A 22,461-nucleotide genomic window follows, 5' to 3' on the forward strand; every position below is an offset into this window, starting at 1 on the left:
CAGCCATCTTAATAATTGGCAAACATTAGGCTAGCTTCTAATAAGACAGAATATGTTTTTAGATTTCGCAAGAGCAGTGAAATCAGGTGTATGTTTGTCAGCACGATACGCATACAGTGGTGCAAATGAACTGTTACTCGTTTAAATTGCATTATTGTGTGAGAACGATGCTTTGAATTTTGGAAAAACGGCAGTTTCATTTATTAAGACATGTAACGTAAATGTCATTGTTGATAAGCAAGTCATAATTGAGCAGACTTAGCAGACAACAATTGTCGGAAAAGGCAGTGTTTTAAAGATGGAAATACAACAAATGAAGTTAAAACAGCCATAGAGTCCGGTCTCTTAACTCACCACAGTCAGCTATCGCGTCTTGAGACGCGGGCGCGAGCGGGGGAGGCGATCGCGTTGAACTTGTGGACCAAAGCGCGAATATAAACACATGACACAGCTGCTCGCACCAGTCACGTGACTCGCGCTCTGCAGCTCATGCTGTATGAAACAGACGCACCCGCATCAACTCGTAACTGTAGGGCCCGTTGTCTAACTTTCTAAATTTATTCTAGAGATGTCTTTTTTACAGACTACATAAAGGGACGGATCAAATTATCTTGGGGGCCGGGTCTGACCCGCGGGCCGCCAATTGAATAGCCCTGGTATAAACACTTGCCTAATTTAGGTCATCTTTTGGCGGACCACTGGGGGGGAACCACACTTTGAGAATTACTGCTTTAAGTGCTATTTAGCACCTATGTAGATCCATAATTAATAAACTATAGCAGGACTAGCACCACTTGTCCTTAGCACCATTTGACTAAAGGTAGGTGCTATATACACTCTGTTCGAAAGGGGTAGTTTCCAAAAGTACACAGCTTAGAGGTACATACTGGTTACTCAAAGCCGGTACATATCTGACCCTAAATGGTACATTTTTGGACCTTATAAAAAGAAATCATCCCAACCGTAACAACTTTTGTGCCTTTTTTCTACTATTCTAGGTGCTATATAGCACTTAAAGCAACACCAAAGAGTTTTTTACCTTCAAATAACGTTATCAAAAAAGTTTCAGTCGTTCATCCACTCAAAACAGGGTGAACGGCACTTTCACATTCGCTTTGCAGCCCTCTATCGGCCAAAACCGCACTAAAGAAGTTTCCAACCGTTGGGTCGCGGTCCTGTAGTTCGAGTGAAAACTACAAAAACTTGCTTTACGGCAGATCTACGACCCAATCAGAGCCCGTTTTGCTGCAGTAGGCTAAATTATTTACGACAGTGGTAATGGACAATTCCACTTCCAACCTGTAGGGGGAGCAAAGAGCAAAAACTCTTTAGTGTTGCTTTAAAGTTGATCTTCTATGATTATGGGCCAGTAAATCACTTTTAGTGCTAATTAGTAGGGATGGGCATTCGATTAAATTTTTTTAGTCGATTGTCGGGAGAATTAACGATCGACTATCGATTAATCATTAATTTTTTATAATAAATAACAATTATTTAACTTATTATTCAAAAATGTTGAATACAAAAATACAGCGCGTTTTCCTCCATGAGACCTTTATTACAAGATCAACTTGTGGCAAACAGTTAAACTACATTTAGTTAGACAAACGGACCATATTATGCGCTTGAATATGCGGCGCTCTAAAGCAGCGGAACCTGCAGCTGCGAGCCACATTCTTAAACAGAGACTTCATTTGTTCAAAAAAATCATGACCTCTTCATGATTATTTTTTTGAAATCAAAACGGAAGGTCACAGATAACGGAGTATGGTGTCAAATATTGCACCCTGGTGGTAAAATGTTGAATTGCTGCCACACAGTGAAATTCATTTAATTGCTTCAAGACACACGCTACGCTAGGCAACGCAACCTGCATTAGATAAAAAAAAGTATTCGATTAATCAATAACAAATTAACGTCATCGACTAAATTCTTAACGATCAATTATCGATCGTCGATTAATCATGCCCATCCCTACTAATTAGCACCATTTTTTGTGTAATACAAACCAGATACAGGTAATGCAATATATTACTTGGCAAAAGTATTCTTATTCTAATATGCAACAAACTATGTGTAGTGATTTGGTTATAGCTAAAGGGTTTTTGTCAACTGTGGTAAAATCCCTGTAAAACAAAAACCTTCACAACTTGGCTTTGATAAACAATAGTTTGTTTATTAATCTAACTGTATGATGTGCTGCCGAACTTGCCACATCAATATAAAATTCAACCGATGTGCGCTCACAGGTGCGCCGTATACTGGCTACTTTACAACTGCATAGCACATGGCTCATCCTGTCAGATTTGAGAGCCAGAACTATCAGTTTTATAATGCACATCTTTCATCCAGATGGAAAATACAATTAGTTCTTCAAACACAGGAGAATGCCAGATTTTGCATGCTAAAGCTGATTACCAGACAAATGAGATGTGCCATGTGGCCCTAGACGCTGATCAATGTCAAGAGGAAGTGGCAAAGTCCATGACCATATAATGGGGGAAATACATGCAATGTTGACTCACGCAAGCTGACACAAATGACCTTGTGTTTTCTAGCGTCATGCCCTTATCCCAAAAGCGTAGTTCCTCTCTGCGTCACTGTCATCACAAGTTATGAACTAATATGGTTTTTTAATCACAAATTAATTCAGGACTGCCGAACCCGTGACTGTAATGCTACACCGCAGAAAGCGATGACTGATGTCCGAACGTAATGACAAAGTTATTCGAAATCATAGGGGCGTCCGACACCTCTACATTTCTAATTTTGTAAGACTTACTGGAAAGCCCAAAGCAATGAGTTCATACATCAGGTCTTATTTGAGTGAACCGCACAGTTAGGCCCATGAATAACTCGCTTTCCGTAACCAGTCTGTCTGCCTGGACAGGTTCTGTTTGGCACAACAGACGCGACAAGATAAAAAAAACATAATTAAAATGTTTATCCCCTCATCCCTGTTGTGGATATTGTTGACAAATTAAACCGACTGAAACTGATGGGGCGTGCGCAGAGTTTCTACCAGTGCTGTAGGAAGAAGTGTCAACAAATTAGCTGGATTGTTTATGAATGCAACTTAACTGGCAGCACATGGAAAGAATGTCACGCTTTATATCAAAGAAGAAAACATGATAATAAAATGCATAGCTTGAATTCACCATAAATCACTTTAGATGGGATCATCTGTTACTGCTTAAACACGTGTACACATGTAGGAAAGGTGTAACACGTTATAGTAACTTTCATTCACAACAAGTCAATAATAGACGTTACATAATCCTAAACAGATCACAGTTTATGTAGCCTACAATCATGTATAAAAATTAGACAAGTGCCGATACACTGAAAAAAATGATTCATTTTGCTAAAATTTTTTTAAGGTAAGTGGTTGCAATCTATTTCTTTAAGCTACATTTAAACAAAAGTTTTCTGTTTTGTGTTGTATTCCTAATAATTTTTTTTGTTTAAATGTAGCTTACTTAAATTGATTGCAACCACATACTGTAAAAAATTGAGTAAATTGAATGAATAATTTTTTTCAGTGTATTAGATTTTTCAATTGATGTTAATTATTAAAACTGATATCGGCTGATAACGATGCTGATACCAATTTGGTGGTTGTGTTAATTTGCATTAACTAAATTCTGAAGATTACCCTTACGAAAATGAACCATGTTTTTTGTAGTAAAAGTGTAGTAGCCATGGTTTTTTTGTGTGTGGTAATAAATAGATAAAGTTTAGTTTCGCGTGCGCACGTAAAACTATCGCATGCTCACGTGAAACTTTCGTGTGCGCACGTGAAATTACCGCGTTTAGTTTCGCATGCGGACGTGAAACTACCGCGTTTAGTTTCGCGTGCGCACTTGAAACTTTCGCTTTCACTTGCGCGCGCGAGAGTTTCACATGCACACATGAAAGATTCACATGCGCGCGAGAAAGTTTCACGTGAGCACGGGAAACTAAACTTAAAAAAAATTCTGCAAATGAAGGTTTCGCGTGAGCACATTATAATAATGCTAAATTCGCTGAATGTTATTTATTCATATAATGACCATTAATATTGAACATTAAACTATTGATGTTTCTTTACATTTTCTATACACAGAACTCAAACTTTCACTAGTTTATTATTTCAAAAGCATGGTATTGAAAGTTTCCTGTTCTCTTTTGATTGACAGGATATATCGGCCATGACTTTGAATGATTGCTTTTATTGTCCGAAACCGATTATTGGCCGACATAACGGTGCGTCTCTAATAAATATTCCTGAAATTTTACACAAACTGATGACTTACTTATGTTATGTAGTACATTATGAATACATTGTGATCCCTAAAACCTTAATCAACCAAGCTTAAACCAGGACTAGGCCTTAGTTTAATTAGGAAATATAACTAGTTTTAACAAACATGCCTTACTAAAAACATTACTTGTGTGCATTTTGAGGCAAAACAAAGGGCACTGATGTATTTTAAGATACTTGTCAGTGCAAGTTGTTTTCAGTTTGGACAGCTCTTACATTTATTTTAGTTTAGGACTAGTCCGGGAAACTGCCCATGTGTGTTAAGTTAAATTTGTGACTCTGTCTGTGAAATCCATGTCTTATAATCTAATGATGAGTTTAAGAGCATCAAGGTTATATTTTCACAATGTTGAATAATATGTTTTAGGTAGAAAACAGTACAAATCACAAAACATTGTCTTTCATTGGGTTCTCGTTCAATATGACTGACTTAATCTGGATTGTTCATCATTTATTAAACAGTAAGTGGGGGTCAGATAGGTATAACAGTGCTGAAATGTAACAACTGTGTTGTTTTACTTTTGACTCACATAGTATGTCTATAACAAAAGCACTAAGCAGCATGTCAATGTCATTTGGAAAGTAAGCAACACATGCAGCTCCAGACACTTTCACTTTTCTCCGGAGAGCTGCTTGTTTCCATGGATACCCCAGAATTTCCCAGGACAAACTTTCCTGCCAACTTTAAACTCAAGACACACAGCGCACGTGTGCAGAGGCTGTGAACTTATTATTTTCTTTTCCTAAGCTCTTATTTGGGTTTTAAGAAGATTATTTTGATGGCGTAACCTTGGCCTTTTCACTTTTTAGAGTTTGTTCCCATATCAAGTTCTGTCAGAGCAGGAAAACATCGACATGTTTGTGACAAGTGTCAAAAACGTCCAATATTCCAAGAGGAAAACAGATGTTCACACAACTTACAATACATCTGTTTAACTTTTTTTGTTTCCTTTGCGAATGATAAACTTATCAGTTTGTTAACAAACTTAATACAAATCATACAATAAAATTCATATGTGAATGTACATCAAATCTTCACCTGTTCAGTCAGTTACACAAGTTTCACTTTATAATAACTTTCACTAAACTTATTGTTTCCTAAGCATGCTATTGAAATCTGATGTGTTTATCTTACCCACGAGCAGACAGAGGATGTCCAGCCCGACCAGCATCTTTCTGCTGGAGCACTGGACGGTGCCCGACGGTTCCGAGGAACTCAGCGCATGTTTAGTGCCGTTCTCCCGCGCGCCGTCTCCTGATCCGCCGAGATCCGCGAGCCGCTGCTGGAGCTCCGTGTGACTGTTCACCGAGTTCAACTTCTGCATGATCCCCTACTTTACACTTAACACATACACGGCAGTGATTTCCCTCTGGAATTCCGTTAACTTTCAGGAACAAAGTTTCGACACTCGAGAATCTTTAAAGTCCAGTCAGTGTCATAGCACCTACACGCGCACGTGTATATGATGAATATAGCAATGCGCGCGCGTCTTAACTAATAAAGTTGTGGAGGGATCCGCTCTGTTGAATGAAAACTCCTCTCCCCGGACCTTAAAAGTTTCAGCTGCAGTTTGGCCATCATCTTTTACGCATGATGAAGAAAACACATTCCAGAAAACATATGTCAGTCAAAGTTTGTCATCCTCCGGGACTCCATGTTCAACTCTTTCTATTCTTTCCCAACAGAGAGGAAACTTTACGCGCACCGTGTTTTGATTTGTGGATATTAATGTCCGCCCTCTTCTCTGGAGGGTGTTCTAAACCTAGCACGCTGCCTACGTAGACAGCATTGGAAGACATAATAGGCGCGCATTTGCATATAACACGCGTCAAATACTTGTGTGCGTTCTAGCTGTAGTTTACAACTTTTTAAATACTGTAGTTGGTTTATGTACACATTATGTGCGTTTCTTAGATGTCGTTGAACAAGTGTGTAGCCTACATAGCCTGACAAAGTATGCAGCTCACTAAGTTTTGTGACACAGCCCCCTACCCTCTTTATTTGACCCATCTGTTTTTTATGACTCTGGCGCAAGCTTTCACTCCCTGTCTTTCAACTCTTAACATGTCATGAAAAAACTAAACCCTTGATTGTTTTTATTTATTATTTATTTATTTGTGTTAAATCTATGTAGACCTTTGTTGTTGGATACTTGGTAATGTTTTCTACTCCATTATTAATTAGTGTAATATATTTAATATACCATCAGATGACATTAAGTTGTAAACGTGTTTTGGGTTTGAGGGTTTCTTGATGACCCTTATGTGAGGTTTTTAAGTGTTTGCAGGTCTGATGCAATTTGGAGAGAACCGCGCAAATATTGCCATCTGGTGGATTTTTTAAATAATAACACTTCCTATCTTATCCCAACTTAAAAGTTTTCCTGTGCATTCAGACAGACCTTGTTCACACTTGCACCCCTAAATCCCTGGAGGCCTCAGCTAACTTTACTCATACATGAAATGGTCGTAGTTTTTCATTCAACTGTTATGAGTTAGATTAGATGCAAATGATGCTCCAAAAGACCTCTCTACCCCATCTGACTTGTTTCCAATAAACCAATTGATCCAGATAATAAATAGGACTAATCAACTGATATCATTCTCTCATAATGATCCCATTAACTGCTCACTGAAAAAAAACATAAGTAATAATTGATAATGGGCCATTTAATTATTTAAAAATAATGCACACCCAAGGTGGTAATGAAGCACAATGTATTTCTCAACTAATCAGAATAAAACATTCAACAGGCCCGTGGTATAATAGTAAATAATTCATTATGTTGTTGTTGTTTTTTTCAAATAAACGTTATAATTTTAAAGATGCATTTTTGAGTTTTTGTAAAATTTATAAGCCCACGAGCTGTAAAATGTGTGATGATGTCAATTTTCTAAAACTGCAGGTTTACATTACATATGTGACCCGTCCTGGCAAAATGAGTCGGTATGAGCAAAATTTCAAAAACGAGTTATTATATTTTGACATTATTTATTAAAAAACAACAACTTCAAAACGATGTATGATTTGTTGCAATCTGCCAAAAAATGACACCTGATTGAAGGTGACAGAGTCAGCAAAGTCAGTTTTGAGAAAAATCAATTTAAAGGAACACGCCCAGATTTTGGGAATTTAGCTTATTCACCGTATCCCCCAGAGTTAGATAAGTCCATACATACCTTTCTCATCTCCGTGCATGCTGTAACTCTGTCTGACGCAGCCCCGCTAGTTTAGCTTAGCACAAAGTCTGGAAGTGAATGGCTCCAGCTAGCAAACTGCTCCAAAAAAGTGACAAAATAACGCAAACATTAACAGTATACATACTGGGAACTATTTTCTCAGAAGACGAAGCACTGCTACGTGGGCGGAGTGATTTGCTCGCAGCACCCGAAAAGCCCCTGGTGAGGAGCAGTGAGTTCTGTCAGAGTTGTGCAAATCACTCCGCCCATGTAACAGTGCTTCTTCTTCTGAGAATATAGTTCCCAGTATGTATAGTGTTAAAAGATCGCTGTGTCTCATATCACCTTTTTATTTGTACACGGTGTGACTATACAAATCACAACACATAAATAGGAAAATGTTCGCGTTTTTTTGTCACTTATTGGGAGCAGTTTGCTAGCTGGAGCCATTCACTTCCAGACTTTGTGCTAAGCTAAGCTAGCGGGGGCTGCGTCAGACAGAGTAACGGGACGCACGGAGATTTGAAAGGTATGTATGGACTTATCTAACTCTGGGGGATACGGTGAATAAGCTAAATTCCCAAAATCTGGGCGTGTTACTTTAAAGATTTTTGAGGGTTTGAAAGCAAAATCACAGCATCCATACCTTAAAATCACGGTAAAATGAATAGATTTAGCACACACAAAGTCAAAAACAATATTTATAGGAAAATATATGTTTCACTTTTTTCTTTCTTTTATTGTTTGATTGTCATTGAGACAGACAGCTTTAAGATCTACTGTAATTCAAGGTAATTTTCCCCAACAGTTAACCAAACATTTACATAAGACTTAACAGATTATACACTGTTAAATATTTCAGTAGAAATTATAATATTACTTCCAGCTGTTTGCCAGTAACTGTAGATTTAAATGTATGTTATTTACTGGCAGCAGTTTCTTCAAAGTTAAATGAACATTAAACATTAACAAGTCTTTATCTTTACAGAAGTAAACTATAAAATAACAGCCTCATGCAAAGCATTCTGGGAACCAAAAAAAAAATATTCTGCAACAATATGGTACACCTCTCAGAAAATGTACAACTAAAGACAATTTTAAATGTTTGATGACTATTTAGAGAATTGGGATCACTAGATGAGGGGTTATGTACATATTTTTATGAAAACCTCAATTACGACCAGAATCGACATTTATACTTTTTAGGTTTGAACCTATGAGTTTTTGCACTGCTAATACAATCCTACCTGTTGCAGGACCATTGCGGTTTGGACCTACATAAGTAAGTAAATAATAAATAATGATTTTTTTATTTATTTACTATTCCTTACTACACTCACCTAAAGGATTATCAGGAACACCTGTTCAATTTCTCATTAATGCAATTATCTAAGCAACCGATCACATGGTTGTTGCTTCAATTCATTTAGGGATGTGGTCCTGGTCAAGACAATCTCCTGAACACCAAACTGAACGTCAGAATGGGATAGAAAGGTGATTTAAGCAATTTTGAGCGTGGCATGGTTGTTGGTGCCAGACAGGGCGGTCTGAGTATTTCACAATCTGCTCAATTACTGGGATTTTCACACACAACTATTTCTAGGGTTTACAAAGAATGGTATGAAGTGGGAAAAACATCCAGTATGCGGCAGTCCTGTGGGTGAAAATGCCTTGTTGATGTCAGAGGTCAGAGGAGAATGGGCCGACTGATTTAAGCTGATAGAAGAGCAACTTTGACTGAAATAACCACTCGTTACAACAGAGGTATGCAGCAAAGCATTTGTGAAGCCACAACACGCACAACCTTGAGGCGGATGGGCTACAACAGCAGAAGACCACCAAAGTTGGAGAGTTGAAGACTGGAAAAATGTTGCTGGGTGTGATGAGTCTCGATTTCTGTTGAGACATTCAGATGGTAGAGTCAGAATTTGGCATAAACAGAATGAGAGCAATGGATCCATCATGCCTTGTTACCACTGTGCAGGCTGCTGGTGTAATGGTGTGGGGGATGTTTTTTTGGCACACTTTAGACCCCTTAGTGCCAACTGGGCATCATTTAAATGCCACGGCCTACCTGAGCATTGTTTCTGACCATGTCCATCCCTTTATGACCACCATGTACCCATCCTCTGATGGCTACTTCCAGCATGATAATGCACCATGTCACAAAGCTCAAATAATTTCAAATTGGTTTCTTGAACATGAAAATGAGTTCACTGTACTAAAATGTAGCAACTTTGGGATGTGGTGGAACGGGAGCTTCATGCCTTGGAAGTGCATCCCACAAATCTCCATCAACTGTAAGATGCTATCCTATCAATATGGGCCAACATTTCTAAAGAATGCTTTCAGCACCTTGTTGAATCAATGCCATGTAGAATTAAGGCAGTTCTGAAGACAAAAGAGGGTCAAACACAGTATTAGTATGGTGTTCCTAATAATCCTTTAGGTGAGTGTATATAGATACTATTCTAATATGTTCCAAAATAAAAACTGCAGGGTGTATACTGTCTGGAATCATAGGATGTCTTGGTTTTTAAACATCAGGAGCTCTTTTCCAGTTGTACAGTGTCATTACATTCATCTGAGGCAGTTTTACTATGTGTTTTACCAAATGCCTGCGTAATACAGAATAGACAGAATACAGTGCAATCTTCTCCCACAAAATAAACAACATTTGTGCCTGTGGAGCTCATCTGGACAAGCAGATCTAATGACTGTTCTGTTTCCATGAACCCTCGTGGTACATAACAGTGGCATCGTGCAGGGACATAGGGTGACAAAATGCCATTATATTAGAAAGTACGTACTGTAGATGATCATAAAAAATTCAAGCTGACTTGATGGCCTAACGTAATTTAGCTCTCACTGCCTTGTAGGAAAATGCTTTTGTCCTGCAATAATCATGCAACTTAATGTAATTGTCAAAGATTACAAACAATACTATTTGAATGTTGCATTCAAAATACACTCTGGTGGTACACACAGAGCATCACATACAATCAGATGGAAATCCCTTTTGACCTGTAGATGGAGACAAACAGCAATTTGTTTCAATCTGAGATGTCAGATTTGTAAAATTGCTTACACATTAAAAACGATACAGTATCTGAGGCTCACTCAACGAAACCACTCACTTATGTAACTAATCTCCAGATCAAGTCTGCAAAACTGCAAACATATGATCTGCTATGAAATTCTTACTTGCAAAATGTCAAACACAGTTCTCTACTTTGGACACGTCATTCAGCTTGTGCTTTATTGAGAAAATATTGACATTTAAAATACTACAATCATTTACCGACACCAAGACAAAACACTAGGTCATTCGTTTACTTCAAAGCTTAAGCACAATAAAAAGGAGGAAAAGGAACAGGGGTGAAAGGAAGAGGAGTGAGAGGAAGAGGATAAAGGGGAGACAGGATTATGCAGACAGGATGGAGACAAGCTCTACCCTAATTTGGTTTAGAGAAAGGGGACATTTCACAAGACTTTTTTAAGATGTAAAATAAATGTTTGGTGTCCCCAGAGTTTTTTAGGTTGATAGAAGCACTAATAGGGTCCCCAATTACAGCTAGCTTAACTCTTTCACCGCCATTGACGAGATAACTCGTCAATTAAGAAAAAACGCTTCCCTGCCAATGACGAGAATTTTCAGCTTTCCGCAATACCGCTATTATCCACCAGGGCCCTTCCGCAACTTATACAACCCGGAAATAGCGCCTCGCGTGAAAGAGAAAGAACTCTGTGTATGTTTCAAAGATCGCTTTGAATCTTATCTCTATTAAAAGTCCTTCACAAAAATTAAATTATCTCAGCTTTTTGCTCAAAATTATAAAAATAATAATTATAAAAATAAAAAGAGAACTAATGAAGGTAGGATGAAACGTTTATTCTTTCATTTGATATATTGTTGGTCTATATATTTAAAGAAGAACATTTTCTGGAAGTCATTAACCTTTTTGAGAAAATCGTGAAAAATGCTGGCGCTGGCTGACAAAAAAAAAAATGCTGGCGGGGAAAGAGTTAAACATGGAAAAGGTCAGATTTTCATGATATGTCTCGTTTAATGTCATTCAAGGCTTCTTTCAGGAAAAGCCACAATGTTGACCAGACTTTCTTTCACAGTTCCGGTTTTGCAATATTATCAAATGCCTTTGCTGTCGTCATGGCAGTTTTTAACAGCGGTGACAGATATGGGATGAAATTATTTTATCTAACCTCTGATCTGAGTGAGTTTTTCAAAGTAAAATACCACAATCAATATGGTTCTGTATGCACATGGGTGTTGTAACCCACCGAAATGTGTTACTAATTTGCTTCATCCATATGAATTCAGATGATGTGAATCTTACCAAAATATTTACGCTTATCAGAGAAAAATAAATGTTCAAGCTTCACCCCTAAAACCACAAGTTGTTTGAAAGTACAGTATTGGGCAAAAGTCTTAAGCCAGCAGTTTTATAAAACAAATAAAAAACAGAAAATATGTACACAACATGTTAAACAAAGTTGTCACACATAGCCGGTTCCTACTATAGCTCAAGTGTAAGGAAAGCTCACACTAAACACTTGACACGCTTATTATTTTCTTCTGCTTTTTTAACACCACATATTCACATTTCCTTAATTTTCTTGATGTTTTCTATTACATAATTATCATTGCAAAAACTACAAATAATGGTAGCCTTTTATGCACGAGACCAAAAATACTTAGGAAAGGCTGTGATTATGTTAAACAGTCATCATTGAGTCGTCTCTTAAATAAACGGATGATTTAATGGTGCTATAATATCAGATATAATAAAATGACAGTCAGTAAAACTATTCTGGTAACGCTTTAACATCGTTTCTCACCTCTGAAATCCCCTGTGGGTTTATTTTACTTGATAGTCTTTAAATTTGGCATGGCTGTCAAGGTAGTTATCATTTATAATATAATTAGCTATAAAAAGAAAAAAATACGACCAGCTGATGGAAATTGTGTAGGAGAGAGCAAGACCACTGATGGACACCACATTATTTTCCATCCTGTCCCCACACGTCTCGGGTGTTTTTTTATGCCCTAAACTTCCTCAGAAGGGTCGAGGAGCCCACTCACACAAGTGACCAAACACCTCCTTTATCCAGTTAAAGTCATTGGATTAATTCATGATAACCTGCGTTTCATTTCCCCCACACATTGACACTGCGTTTCCTCTTCTGCTCTCCCCTTTACAGATTTATTATCTCATCTCATTCGGTCCTGTGTAAAGTTAAACTCGGGAAAATCTCTGGTGGCTTTGGAAAGTGTTGATATTTCGTCTTTCTCTTGTTGTGGTTTATTGTTTTGCTGCAGGTGTGTGTTCTGAGGTATTTTGTCTGGTTGATGACAAATAGCAAGAGTCGTTCGTTTAGGCCTCGAGCATTTGCTCGTGTTTCAAAACTTTCACAGATACACCACAAGCTGCAGGTCATAATATTCACAGGACATGGTAGTTGTGATATTTATCATGCACAACTTTTTATAGGTGGAATTTTTTTTGTTTGTTTGTTTGCATTTACATTTACATTGTTTAAAGGTGATATTGTGAAAATAAAGTAAAACATTAATGATAAAAATGAAAAAGTGCGAGACGTTTTTTTAAAATAGGTGCCCTTAAAGAGCAACTATTTCATTGCTAAAACAACGTTATTTTGTGTATTTGGTATAATACAGTGTGTTCGCGTGATTTAAAAAACATTATTTTTCACAAACCGTACATTTTGTAGCTCCAGATTTCACTCCCTTCCTGAAACGCACGGATTTGAAAAGCACTGTGTCCCTGATTGGCCAGCTAATCTGTACGTTGTGATTGGCCTGAATACCTCTGACGTCAACAGGAAATGTGACGCTCCTTACCATGTTTAAAAGATTAGCTCAAAATGCAATGCTAACAGGAGTAAACTTACAGGCTGTGCGTCCAAGCAGAAGGAATTATGATACACTGTAAAAAAATCCAACTTTAAAATGTTAATTCAACAGAGAAAGAAAATTAAGTTACTTGAACAAAGATTTCTTTGTTGAAGGGCGTCAATTTTTTATTGTGTGTTCACTGAATGAAAAAAGCATAATCATTCAGCTAACAAATATTATTTTGTTGACTGGACTTAGATATATAAGTTTTTGTCCAATTCGTTCACCCAACTTGCCAAACTGAGTAATCTGAACAAGCAATAAAAAAAACAATGGTCGGAATGGTTCCCAGCATGCATTGCGACATGTTCACTTCTTTGGTTAATATTTACTAAAAAAATTTTTTTTTTATGTTTTTAATGTTTGCTGGATTTATTTATGTTGTTATGTTGTTAATGTTAGTTATATGTTGTATTTAGAGTAATTTTGAAAGAATGATGTTTATTCATTGTTACCATGATTGAGAAGTGTGTAGAAGGCAGCACAATGAGTTAACGCGCATTACAGCCAAAAGGTCTCTGGTTTAAGCAAGGGCTAAGTCAGACAGGCTTTGTTTATGAGACCTTTCTGTGTACAGTCCAAAACATGTAGATTAGTTAAATTTGGATTTACTAAATTACTCTTTACCCAACTTAGTCACTAGTTGAGTAAACATAAAAATTAGCTTATTACATAATCAGTTTAAGTTGGTTCAACTTGTTGGTTTAAGTAGACATTACTCAATAAATTGAGTCAGGTGAACTACATCATCCAAGAGTTGAGTAAACTCAAAAAAGCTGTACAGCAAGTTGCCTTGAAAATGTAAGTTAAGTCAACTTAGATGATAGGAGAAGGAGATGAGGGCGCGTGTGCGAGATATCGGAGGCAGATCATGCGTGCATGGCTTCAAGTTCGGTCTATGTTTTCACTCCAAGAGGTCAAAAAGAATAGTTTCATAATGCAATGCATGCTTTGTTCAATAAACGATCTGACATCTCAGCGTACAGGAATTCAAGTGATAAGTGACACGTCTATTTGAACACTATGTGACACACTGTCTGAGTTTTTTTGCCATATGCACTCTTGTGCAAGCGATGACAAAACCTAGTGTAAGTTAAACCATACAAACAGCGCATTCACATCTGCACACATCATTTCCCCACAACTAAACAGCATGTAAGGACGTCACTAATGTGTAGAAAATACATTCAAATAACAACGGGATTGTGTTTCATTTAAATCCTTCCTAAAGAATGAATGAATAAAAATAAAAGAATAAAGTTTGATTTTAAAGCAACATGTATTATATATTATAATAAATGTAAAGTTGATTTGCACAAACAGATAAGTTCCATATGAAATTCTAAAATGATCATTTTTATTAAGCTCCTGTTTATGTTCACTGTAATGGCAAGAAAATAACCTATTCATATAAAAACATGATCACAAACAGACACACACGTTCTTTTTTGTTTACTGTTTGCATGTTTAAAGGAAGATGCTGACAAGTTTGTGTTGTGAACATGAAAATAAATACGGAGTTAACCATCAAAAAAACATCTGTGTGTGTGTTTGAGATTTTTTCTCAAATGACACGTTATGTGATTTTAATGTACCCATTGCAGGACTGAGATAGGCTGTTTACTTGTATATAAGCAGAACAATGAGACTTTTAAGGAGATGTTTGTGAAAACCCTCCAAGTAGTCTGAAATTCAGTGCTTTTGCGCTACTTCTCTATCAGATCGGAAGTAACGAGTAACTAACTACTTGAGTAGTTTTTTCATCTAATTATTTTTTACTCTTACTCAAGTAAATAATTAGATTTGATACTTTTACTTTTACTGGAGTACATTTTTGTATAAGTACTTGTACTTTTACTTGAGTACAGATTTTGGATACTCTACCCACCTCTGGTTGTAGTCCAAGAAAAGAGATTTAAATTGGAGACGATAACTCACGTCATAGTTTACTTTGGGGTTTGAACCTTTTGCATATCACTGCAATGTAGACTACTACACACTTACACACCAAAGGAAATATAAAATCGTGAATCTGACAATTCAGCCTTGTCCCAGTGATAATACATAGGAATTACGCGTAACTTTTAAAAACAAAAAACGTATTTTTTGTACGTTTAAATTGATGCTAAAACACAGAATGTAGATGTATTTACAACATTTAAATGTAGCATTATTACATTTTTACAGCTAAAAAAAACGTAAAACATTTACGTATCTTACATTCCATAAAGTATAATTTCCCTTTAACCATTTTAGCGATATGTTACCACCTTAACCCTACCCCAAACCTTAACCCAAACCCTACCCTAAACAAAAACCCTTTTTATACAAAATGTTTAAATACGTTATGTATTATTTGTATATTATGCAACATAAACAAATATGTTTAGGAACATTTTAGTAACAATATAGCATTGAAAAGATATTTTAAGCCACCACAGTCCTAAGCAAAACAGTTTATTAAAATCATTTAACGTTACTGTTACAAAAAGCATAAAAGACAGACAAGTGTAATCACAACAATTTATTTATTGCGAATATTAAAATCAGTACCAAAAGTAGTTAAAATGACGATGGAGTATATGAAGTAAAGTAAAGAGAAGTATTAAAGTTATTAATCCAAGAGAACGTTGATCCCGCTTCCCTCTGTCACTGCGCTTTTTTTTTTATTTCAAATGTACACCAACGGAAATGCCGCAAATATGTCATGTGGCACACAAAGAGCCAATGAGCTTTTGCTATCACTGCCATAAAGCAATGTGTCGTAAAGCTTCTTGAGGCGCGATATTTAAATTTATAACGAATGCGCGATCTGACTTTGCAGCTGCTGATGAGAACTCGGATCAAGATCGCTGGATAAAGGGCTGAATTTGGATCTGTTCCTCGCAATCGTATGAATTTTAAAGATGTGGATTAGAGCAGTGGTTCCCAACCTTTTTTGCCCTAAGTACCCCCACAGCCCTATCAGTAAGGCTCAAGTACCCCTTCATCGAAACTAAACCTAAGTTGTGTTTTAAAGACAAATAATTAGTAATATTTATTAATTTTAAACATTAGAGTAAAAAGCACTGACTGATGAAGCATGTTTATTTCAACAAACCACTATCATTGCGATCAGTGTTTGCATTTTATCAGCTCATTTGCATTTTAAACATCACAAACATCAAGAATCAGAGTATGAATCTCAACCATGGTGACAAACGAATGAAAAACTTCATGCTGCAATGCATGCTGGGTATAAACAAATTACAAATCTCATTCAGGACTCCCAGCATGCTCTGCAGCATGGATAAATAATGTTTTTTGACAATTTTATTTGTCACCATGGTTGAGATTCATACTCTGATTCTTGAGGTTTGTGTGTCCCAATTATACAGCAGATATTTTTTGTGTTAAGTTTCTAAAACTCCTTAATGACAAACTGCTGTGAAAGTGCTGGATCTCATTTACATCATTGACAGAAAATAAACTTTTGATTAGTAAATTAATTAGGTGATGATCTTTACCATTACGTACCAACTACCACAGAATTACACTACTAACTTTACATGTTCATAACAAATGTGGTGTATTAACACAACCAGGGAAAAAACAAGCAAGCAAAATGTCAAGAGTCAAGAGTCCAACTAAAACAAACACTAATCACAATAATGGTGACTTAAAATTAAACAAAACATCAACATCTTAGCCTAAGAAGTGAATTGTGTTTTCTACAGCAATATATTTACTGCACATTCAGAAATAATGTTTTATAAAATAATAAAATGCAATGTTTCTCTGTCATTTACATAAGTCAAACAAGTCAGCATAATAAACAGTTGTTGTTTTAAACATTGTGTGAACATTAAAACATGACATTGTCATAACGTTTAAAAATGGTAAAATGTAACATTCCTCTAACGTTGAGACAACACAAAAACGTTCTTAGAACGTCAAGAAAACTGGACACTTTTTCCGCTGGCAGAACGTTTTTGGGAACCTTGGGAACTTTCAGGGAACGTTCTTAGAACTTTTTTCTGTTAGCTGGGAATGCGAGGAGAGTATTACATTTTGCCAGAGGAACATACTTAAAAATATAGTTTGCCAAGCTATGTTTAATTTGCTGGAGAAAAGAGGAGGATAAGTCACGAGGAGAAGTCAAATCAGGTATTTCAAAACTTCTTTTACCGTTCATCTTTCGTCTTACTTTCACTTAGCCGGAATTGCACACTCCGCAGTCCGCATTTTCATTGCGATGTCCTGCCGAGTTCTCTTATTTGCGACCCTGTACTAATTTGCGCTGCTCTAATAGATTGCAATGGTCATTATAGAAATGTGCTTATGTCATTATTGTGCCTGTGTATTTTATTTGCGCCTTTGTAGTAAATCACACGCAAATTATCCACTCCGGCGCTTATTTGGAATTGAGCTCTCACGTCCTTTTTAGTAAATGCCCTAAATTTACTAAAATCTCAATTTACTGTAAGTTACTGATAATTAAAGTGTGCAAATAAGTTAAATTATTCTGTTCAAATATAAAGAGAAACAAAATGTGTTAAGACATTCTTTATAAATACAAAAGACATCATACGGGACAATATATGTTAGCCAAAAACAATGCAAAAGTTTTTTTGCATAATTTGAAAATGTAATGGCAGCGGGAACGAATATTATAGCATTATTTGAACATTATTTATAGTTTATAAACTTTGTGTCTTTAGAAACTATTCAGGTTCATTGAAAATAGTCAGATCGTTCTTGAGTTGGACATCGCTATTGCGTTTTGGATCATGCAGCGCATTTACTCTTGACGGCTAATTATATTAATGATATGATTAAAATTACAAAGTTGTCCTTTTTACAATGCTTTCCTCACAAAAATCAATCTTAGGTAAAAGACTGGACAAACGAAAGACATTTTTATTAAAAGTAAATGAGATCAAAGCAAAATGTAAATCTTTTCGCGTACCCCCTGGAAACTCTTCACGTACCCCCGGTTGGGAATCACTGGATAAGAGCAAATGAATAAAAGTAACATCTTTTGTGAATTTATGTCGTATTTTGGTGTAATTATTGCTTAATAGTAATAATAAGGTATTGCATAGAAGACAGTATAGGAGAAAACACTTTTTTTTTATGTGTGTCATGGCAAACTAACTAAATATTAATAAATAGTTAAATAAATACAGAAATTTTATTCAATGTTCAATATTGTAAAATTATCTGAATATCATAATCATTTTATTAGGGAAATGGGTAAACTGTCTTGAATAAATAAGTCAGAAAATATGACTGAAAACATGTCATTAATATGAGTGAGAAACGCCAATGCCCGCAATTTTTTTAAATTTATGAATAGGAATAACTTGCATATATAAATTGCGTAAATAATTTACGTACTAGTCCTGTCAAAACGTCGATTTTATACGTTTCGGTGTGTTTTAAACATAAGTAAATGTACGTATGGTACAACCACACTAAAATGTTAAAATTAACACACTCATGAGATCACGTTGGATAATTGGTGCTCTTTAATAAAATATGTAGGTATCAGAGAACAGGGTAACATATTGTACCAATGACTTTTTTGGCATCTTTAATGCAGATGTGATAAGGGCTTGTACAGTGCTTCCCAATCCTGGTCCCCCTCTCAGAAAGTTTTTGATGTCTCCTTATTTAAAACACCTGATTCAACTCATCAGCCTCCTTCCAAATTCCAGGTGTGTTAAATAAGAAGACATCTAAAACATTCTGGGAGGGGGTCCGTGAGGACCAGGATTGGGAAACACTGGTACCCATACACTCATACTGTACAAAGATGCTAAACAATGTCAGAGAAGAACCCTTTTTTGGGTGAATGGTTCCATAAAGAACCTTTGACATCTGTTGAAAAAAGCTTCTTTGTAGTAAGGAGAGGTTTTTCTGACCCTGAAGAGGTAAGAAAGTAATGGTGCTTTCAAGAACCTTTGACTTAAAGGCTCTTTGAGGAACCAAAACTGTTAAAAAGAGTGTCCCCGATTCTCATGGCCCAAATTCTGAACATGTCAGAGCATGCTCACGTCACCCACAAATCAATTTAGGGCACGAAAACAGAAACCAGCAACACTACGCAGAAACAACAAAAAAGTTGAGCGTAGAACCTAACGTGTTACACGTGGTCTGTTGAGTACAAAACTCCCAGATGTCTATTCTATGACAGCTGCTTCCCTTGCAACAGCGAGTAGGAGGGCCAGTCCCTCATCATTACAAGAGGTATCGCAAAACACATCACCCTTGTTCAGGGGAAAGTACACTTTACAGCGCTCCTCCTGGACATCTGCTGAGAAAACCGAACAGGAACGCGAACGCACTACACTCATCAAACAGGAAGTTTGACACATTCTGAGGTTTTTTTCTACAGGCCAACCAGAAGAAGAAGTGGGGTGGGGGCCAGGCGCGTACTAGATCGTCAATCCCTGCCTCGCTAAAGTCAGTCTGCCGAAGTCACTGCAGCTGTCGGGAAGAATGTCTCTATCTGATGAGTATTGTGAGGAAAAAGCGGGCAACAGGGATGGGGGAGCCTTGGCCCAACAGAGGAAGCTGATCTTGGGCTTGATGGTTTGGTGCACCCTGCTGACTCTCGGCCTCGCCACATCCATAATCTACTTCCAGTTCATTCCTAGAGCATCACAAGATCCTGCTAAGAATGAGGTATGGTTGATTTCTACTTCTCTATATTGGAAAAAATTGAAAGTGTGAATCCTGACATCTTCACGTACATTACTAATCAAAGGTCTGATGTAAGATATTATAGTCATATTGGTGGGATACAGTCAGACCACTGCGGGTTGATGACTCAGGACCGTAGCTGGGGGCAAACACAAAAATGTGTAATCATAGCACATACTTATATGACGGGACAATATTGGACCCCATGGCACTGCAAGATCAATAAAGAATCAATGAACTGCTGAAATTAATCACTATAATTGATAGATAGGTTCAAACAGGTGTCATAGCAGAGTAACCACATGTTTAGTAAGTCATGGGCATATAGTACCACTTGGTCGGATATTTGATGATATAATGCAAGACATTGTCACGTTTTGTGTGCTTTCATCTGATGTTTGACATTTACAATTTGGCACCACCACCAACACTACCTTTAAAATGTCACATATATGTGGGATGTATCAGACATGATAGACGCCAGTAACATGTTGAAACATTTCCAGTTTGTGTGAAGACATATTATACTATAAATATAGTTTTGACAGTCATTGGATGCTTCTGTGAAAGTGTAGCAAGTCTATGAACAGAATTATACCCAAAATTAAAAAAATATTTAATAATCAAATAGTCCAATATCTGTCTAATTACACAACTTCACTTTAAAAAAAATTAACACAACAATTTTACATACACTACTATGTAATATATATATATTACATAGTAGTGTATGTAAGGAGGATTCCCAATATTCATTTGCTTACCAGATGTTTATTAAATAAAATAAATAAATACACATATATATATATATATATATATATATATATATATATATATATATATATATATATATATATATATATATATATATATATATATATTTATTTTTTTATTTTTTTATTTTTTTATTTTTTTATTTATTTATTTATTTTATTTTATTTTATTTTATTTTATTTAATAAACATCTGGTAAGCAAATGAATATTGGGAATCCTTAGGTTGACTTATTTGTGTTACAGAGGCATTTAAACTTCCCATTTTTACGCTTTGTAAGTCAAAGGTAAGACAAGACGTATTCTCCCTCATTTTAAAATGTCATTTTGTATAAAAGCATCTTCTAAATGAGTTGAGTTGTGAATAAATGTCACAGGATCATATCAGCACATGTACAGGCAGGCCTCCTCACGTCAAATAAACATACGAGAACAAGTGAGAAAAAAGGTAGAACAAGCGAAACTATCTATGGCTTATGGTTTGTGAAGATCCGCTTTGAATCTTTGAGTCATGCTTTTGTTGTGTGTTATGAAACTCGGCTATTTAAGCTGCTATTTTAGTTACATTGTAAGGTCTAAATCAATACCAAGAGTAGTTTTGCTTTTCGCTTTTTGTTTGAAGAGCAGGATTTCAGTGCGTTATAAAAATAAACCGGTGGTTTCGTTCGAACGTAACACCTTTAAGATATGAGAACCCTACTTTGACAGTCTGAAACCATACTTTCTCCTCAAAGTTGTTGTTGTTTTTCTTTAATAAAGCAGAAGGTTTTTCGGTCTGGTAAAGACAAACCATCAACCACAGAATAGACAACATGACATCATTTCACTGAGGGGAAATGCCACTTTACATCCCTCCGCATTGTTTTTTATTCAGTTTCAATGACATCACAAGCCTTGCATATTTAACATTTGTACCCACACACGTGTTAGGTGAAAGGAAGGTATTTAAAAAGCTCAAAAAAAAAAAACCTTAATACGTTTGGTAGCCTATATCATTTTTATGTTTATAGATTACGATTTTATGGGGTCGACTTTTGATTTTAAAACAATATAGTCCGTTTATATTTGAAAATCCCTCATGTGCATCTAACATGTTTTCTTGTAAATGTGCATTTTTAATCTGGCTAGATTTAGGTTTAGGTTCCGTTATATTAATGGCAATGAAAAGGTTATTAGTCAGTAATAGATATGCCTTATTTTCACAAATGCCACTTGAGTCATTTTATTAGTGTTTAACAAATTTGACTCCCTGTAACCCTCTATGAAAAAATCTCAACTTCTAAAAAAAAGTCCTCAGTCACTCTTCACTGTCCTTTCTGAGAGGTAAATGGCTCAAAAATTCAGTTAATGTCCTAATAGATTCGGTGAACTTATTTTAATTAACTAGGAACAAACCTCGTTGCACCTTGATGTAGACGTGCTGTTATTCATTCAAGTATTTTTCTCTACACTTTGTTGGTTCAACATAAAAAGTAGGTTACCTGGTTGCCTTAAAATGTTTAGTTAATTCAACTTAAAAATATTAGATAACTCTAAATATAGAGTTAAACATCTTTGCTGCCAGATTTACAAGTCATGTCAACT

The 22,461-nt window shown here is 36.2% G+C and overlaps 2 protein-coding genes across 5 annotated transcripts in view; one reads left to right on the forward strand and one right to left on the reverse strand.

Annotated features, from left to right (window-relative positions):
* ppap2d (phosphatidic acid phosphatase type 2D) overlaps window positions 1-6,024 on the reverse strand; it is a 46,696-nt gene extending 40,672 nt beyond the window's left edge. The window contains exon 1 of the mRNA XM_065240424.2: window positions 5,439-6,024. Within this exon, the coding sequence (XP_065096496.2) occupies window positions 5,439-5,628 (190 nt within the window). The 5' untranslated portion in view covers window positions 5,629-6,024. The remainder of the gene's footprint in view (window positions 1-5,438) is intronic.
* The window catches only part of tnfsf18 (TNF superfamily member 18), a 56,927-nt gene that overhangs the window by 29,067 nt on the left and 5,399 nt on the right, over window positions 1-22,461 (forward strand). For all 4 annotated transcript variants that reach the window (XM_073814064.1, XM_065263379.2, XM_073814065.1 and 1 more), the window contains exon 2: window positions 19,798-20,087. In XM_073814064.1, coding sequence (XP_073670165.1) covers window positions 19,902-20,087 — 186 coding nt within the window. In that variant the 5' untranslated portion in view covers window positions 19,798-19,901. The remainder of the gene's footprint in view (window positions 1-19,797; window positions 20,088-22,461) is intronic.

Source organism: Paramisgurnus dabryanus, chromosome 3 (genome assembly GCF_030506205.2).
Source record: "Paramisgurnus dabryanus chromosome 3, PD_genome_1.1, whole genome shotgun sequence".
In the NCBI taxonomy this organism is placed as follows: Eukaryota; Metazoa; Chordata; class Actinopteri; order Cypriniformes; family Cobitidae; genus Paramisgurnus; species Paramisgurnus dabryanus.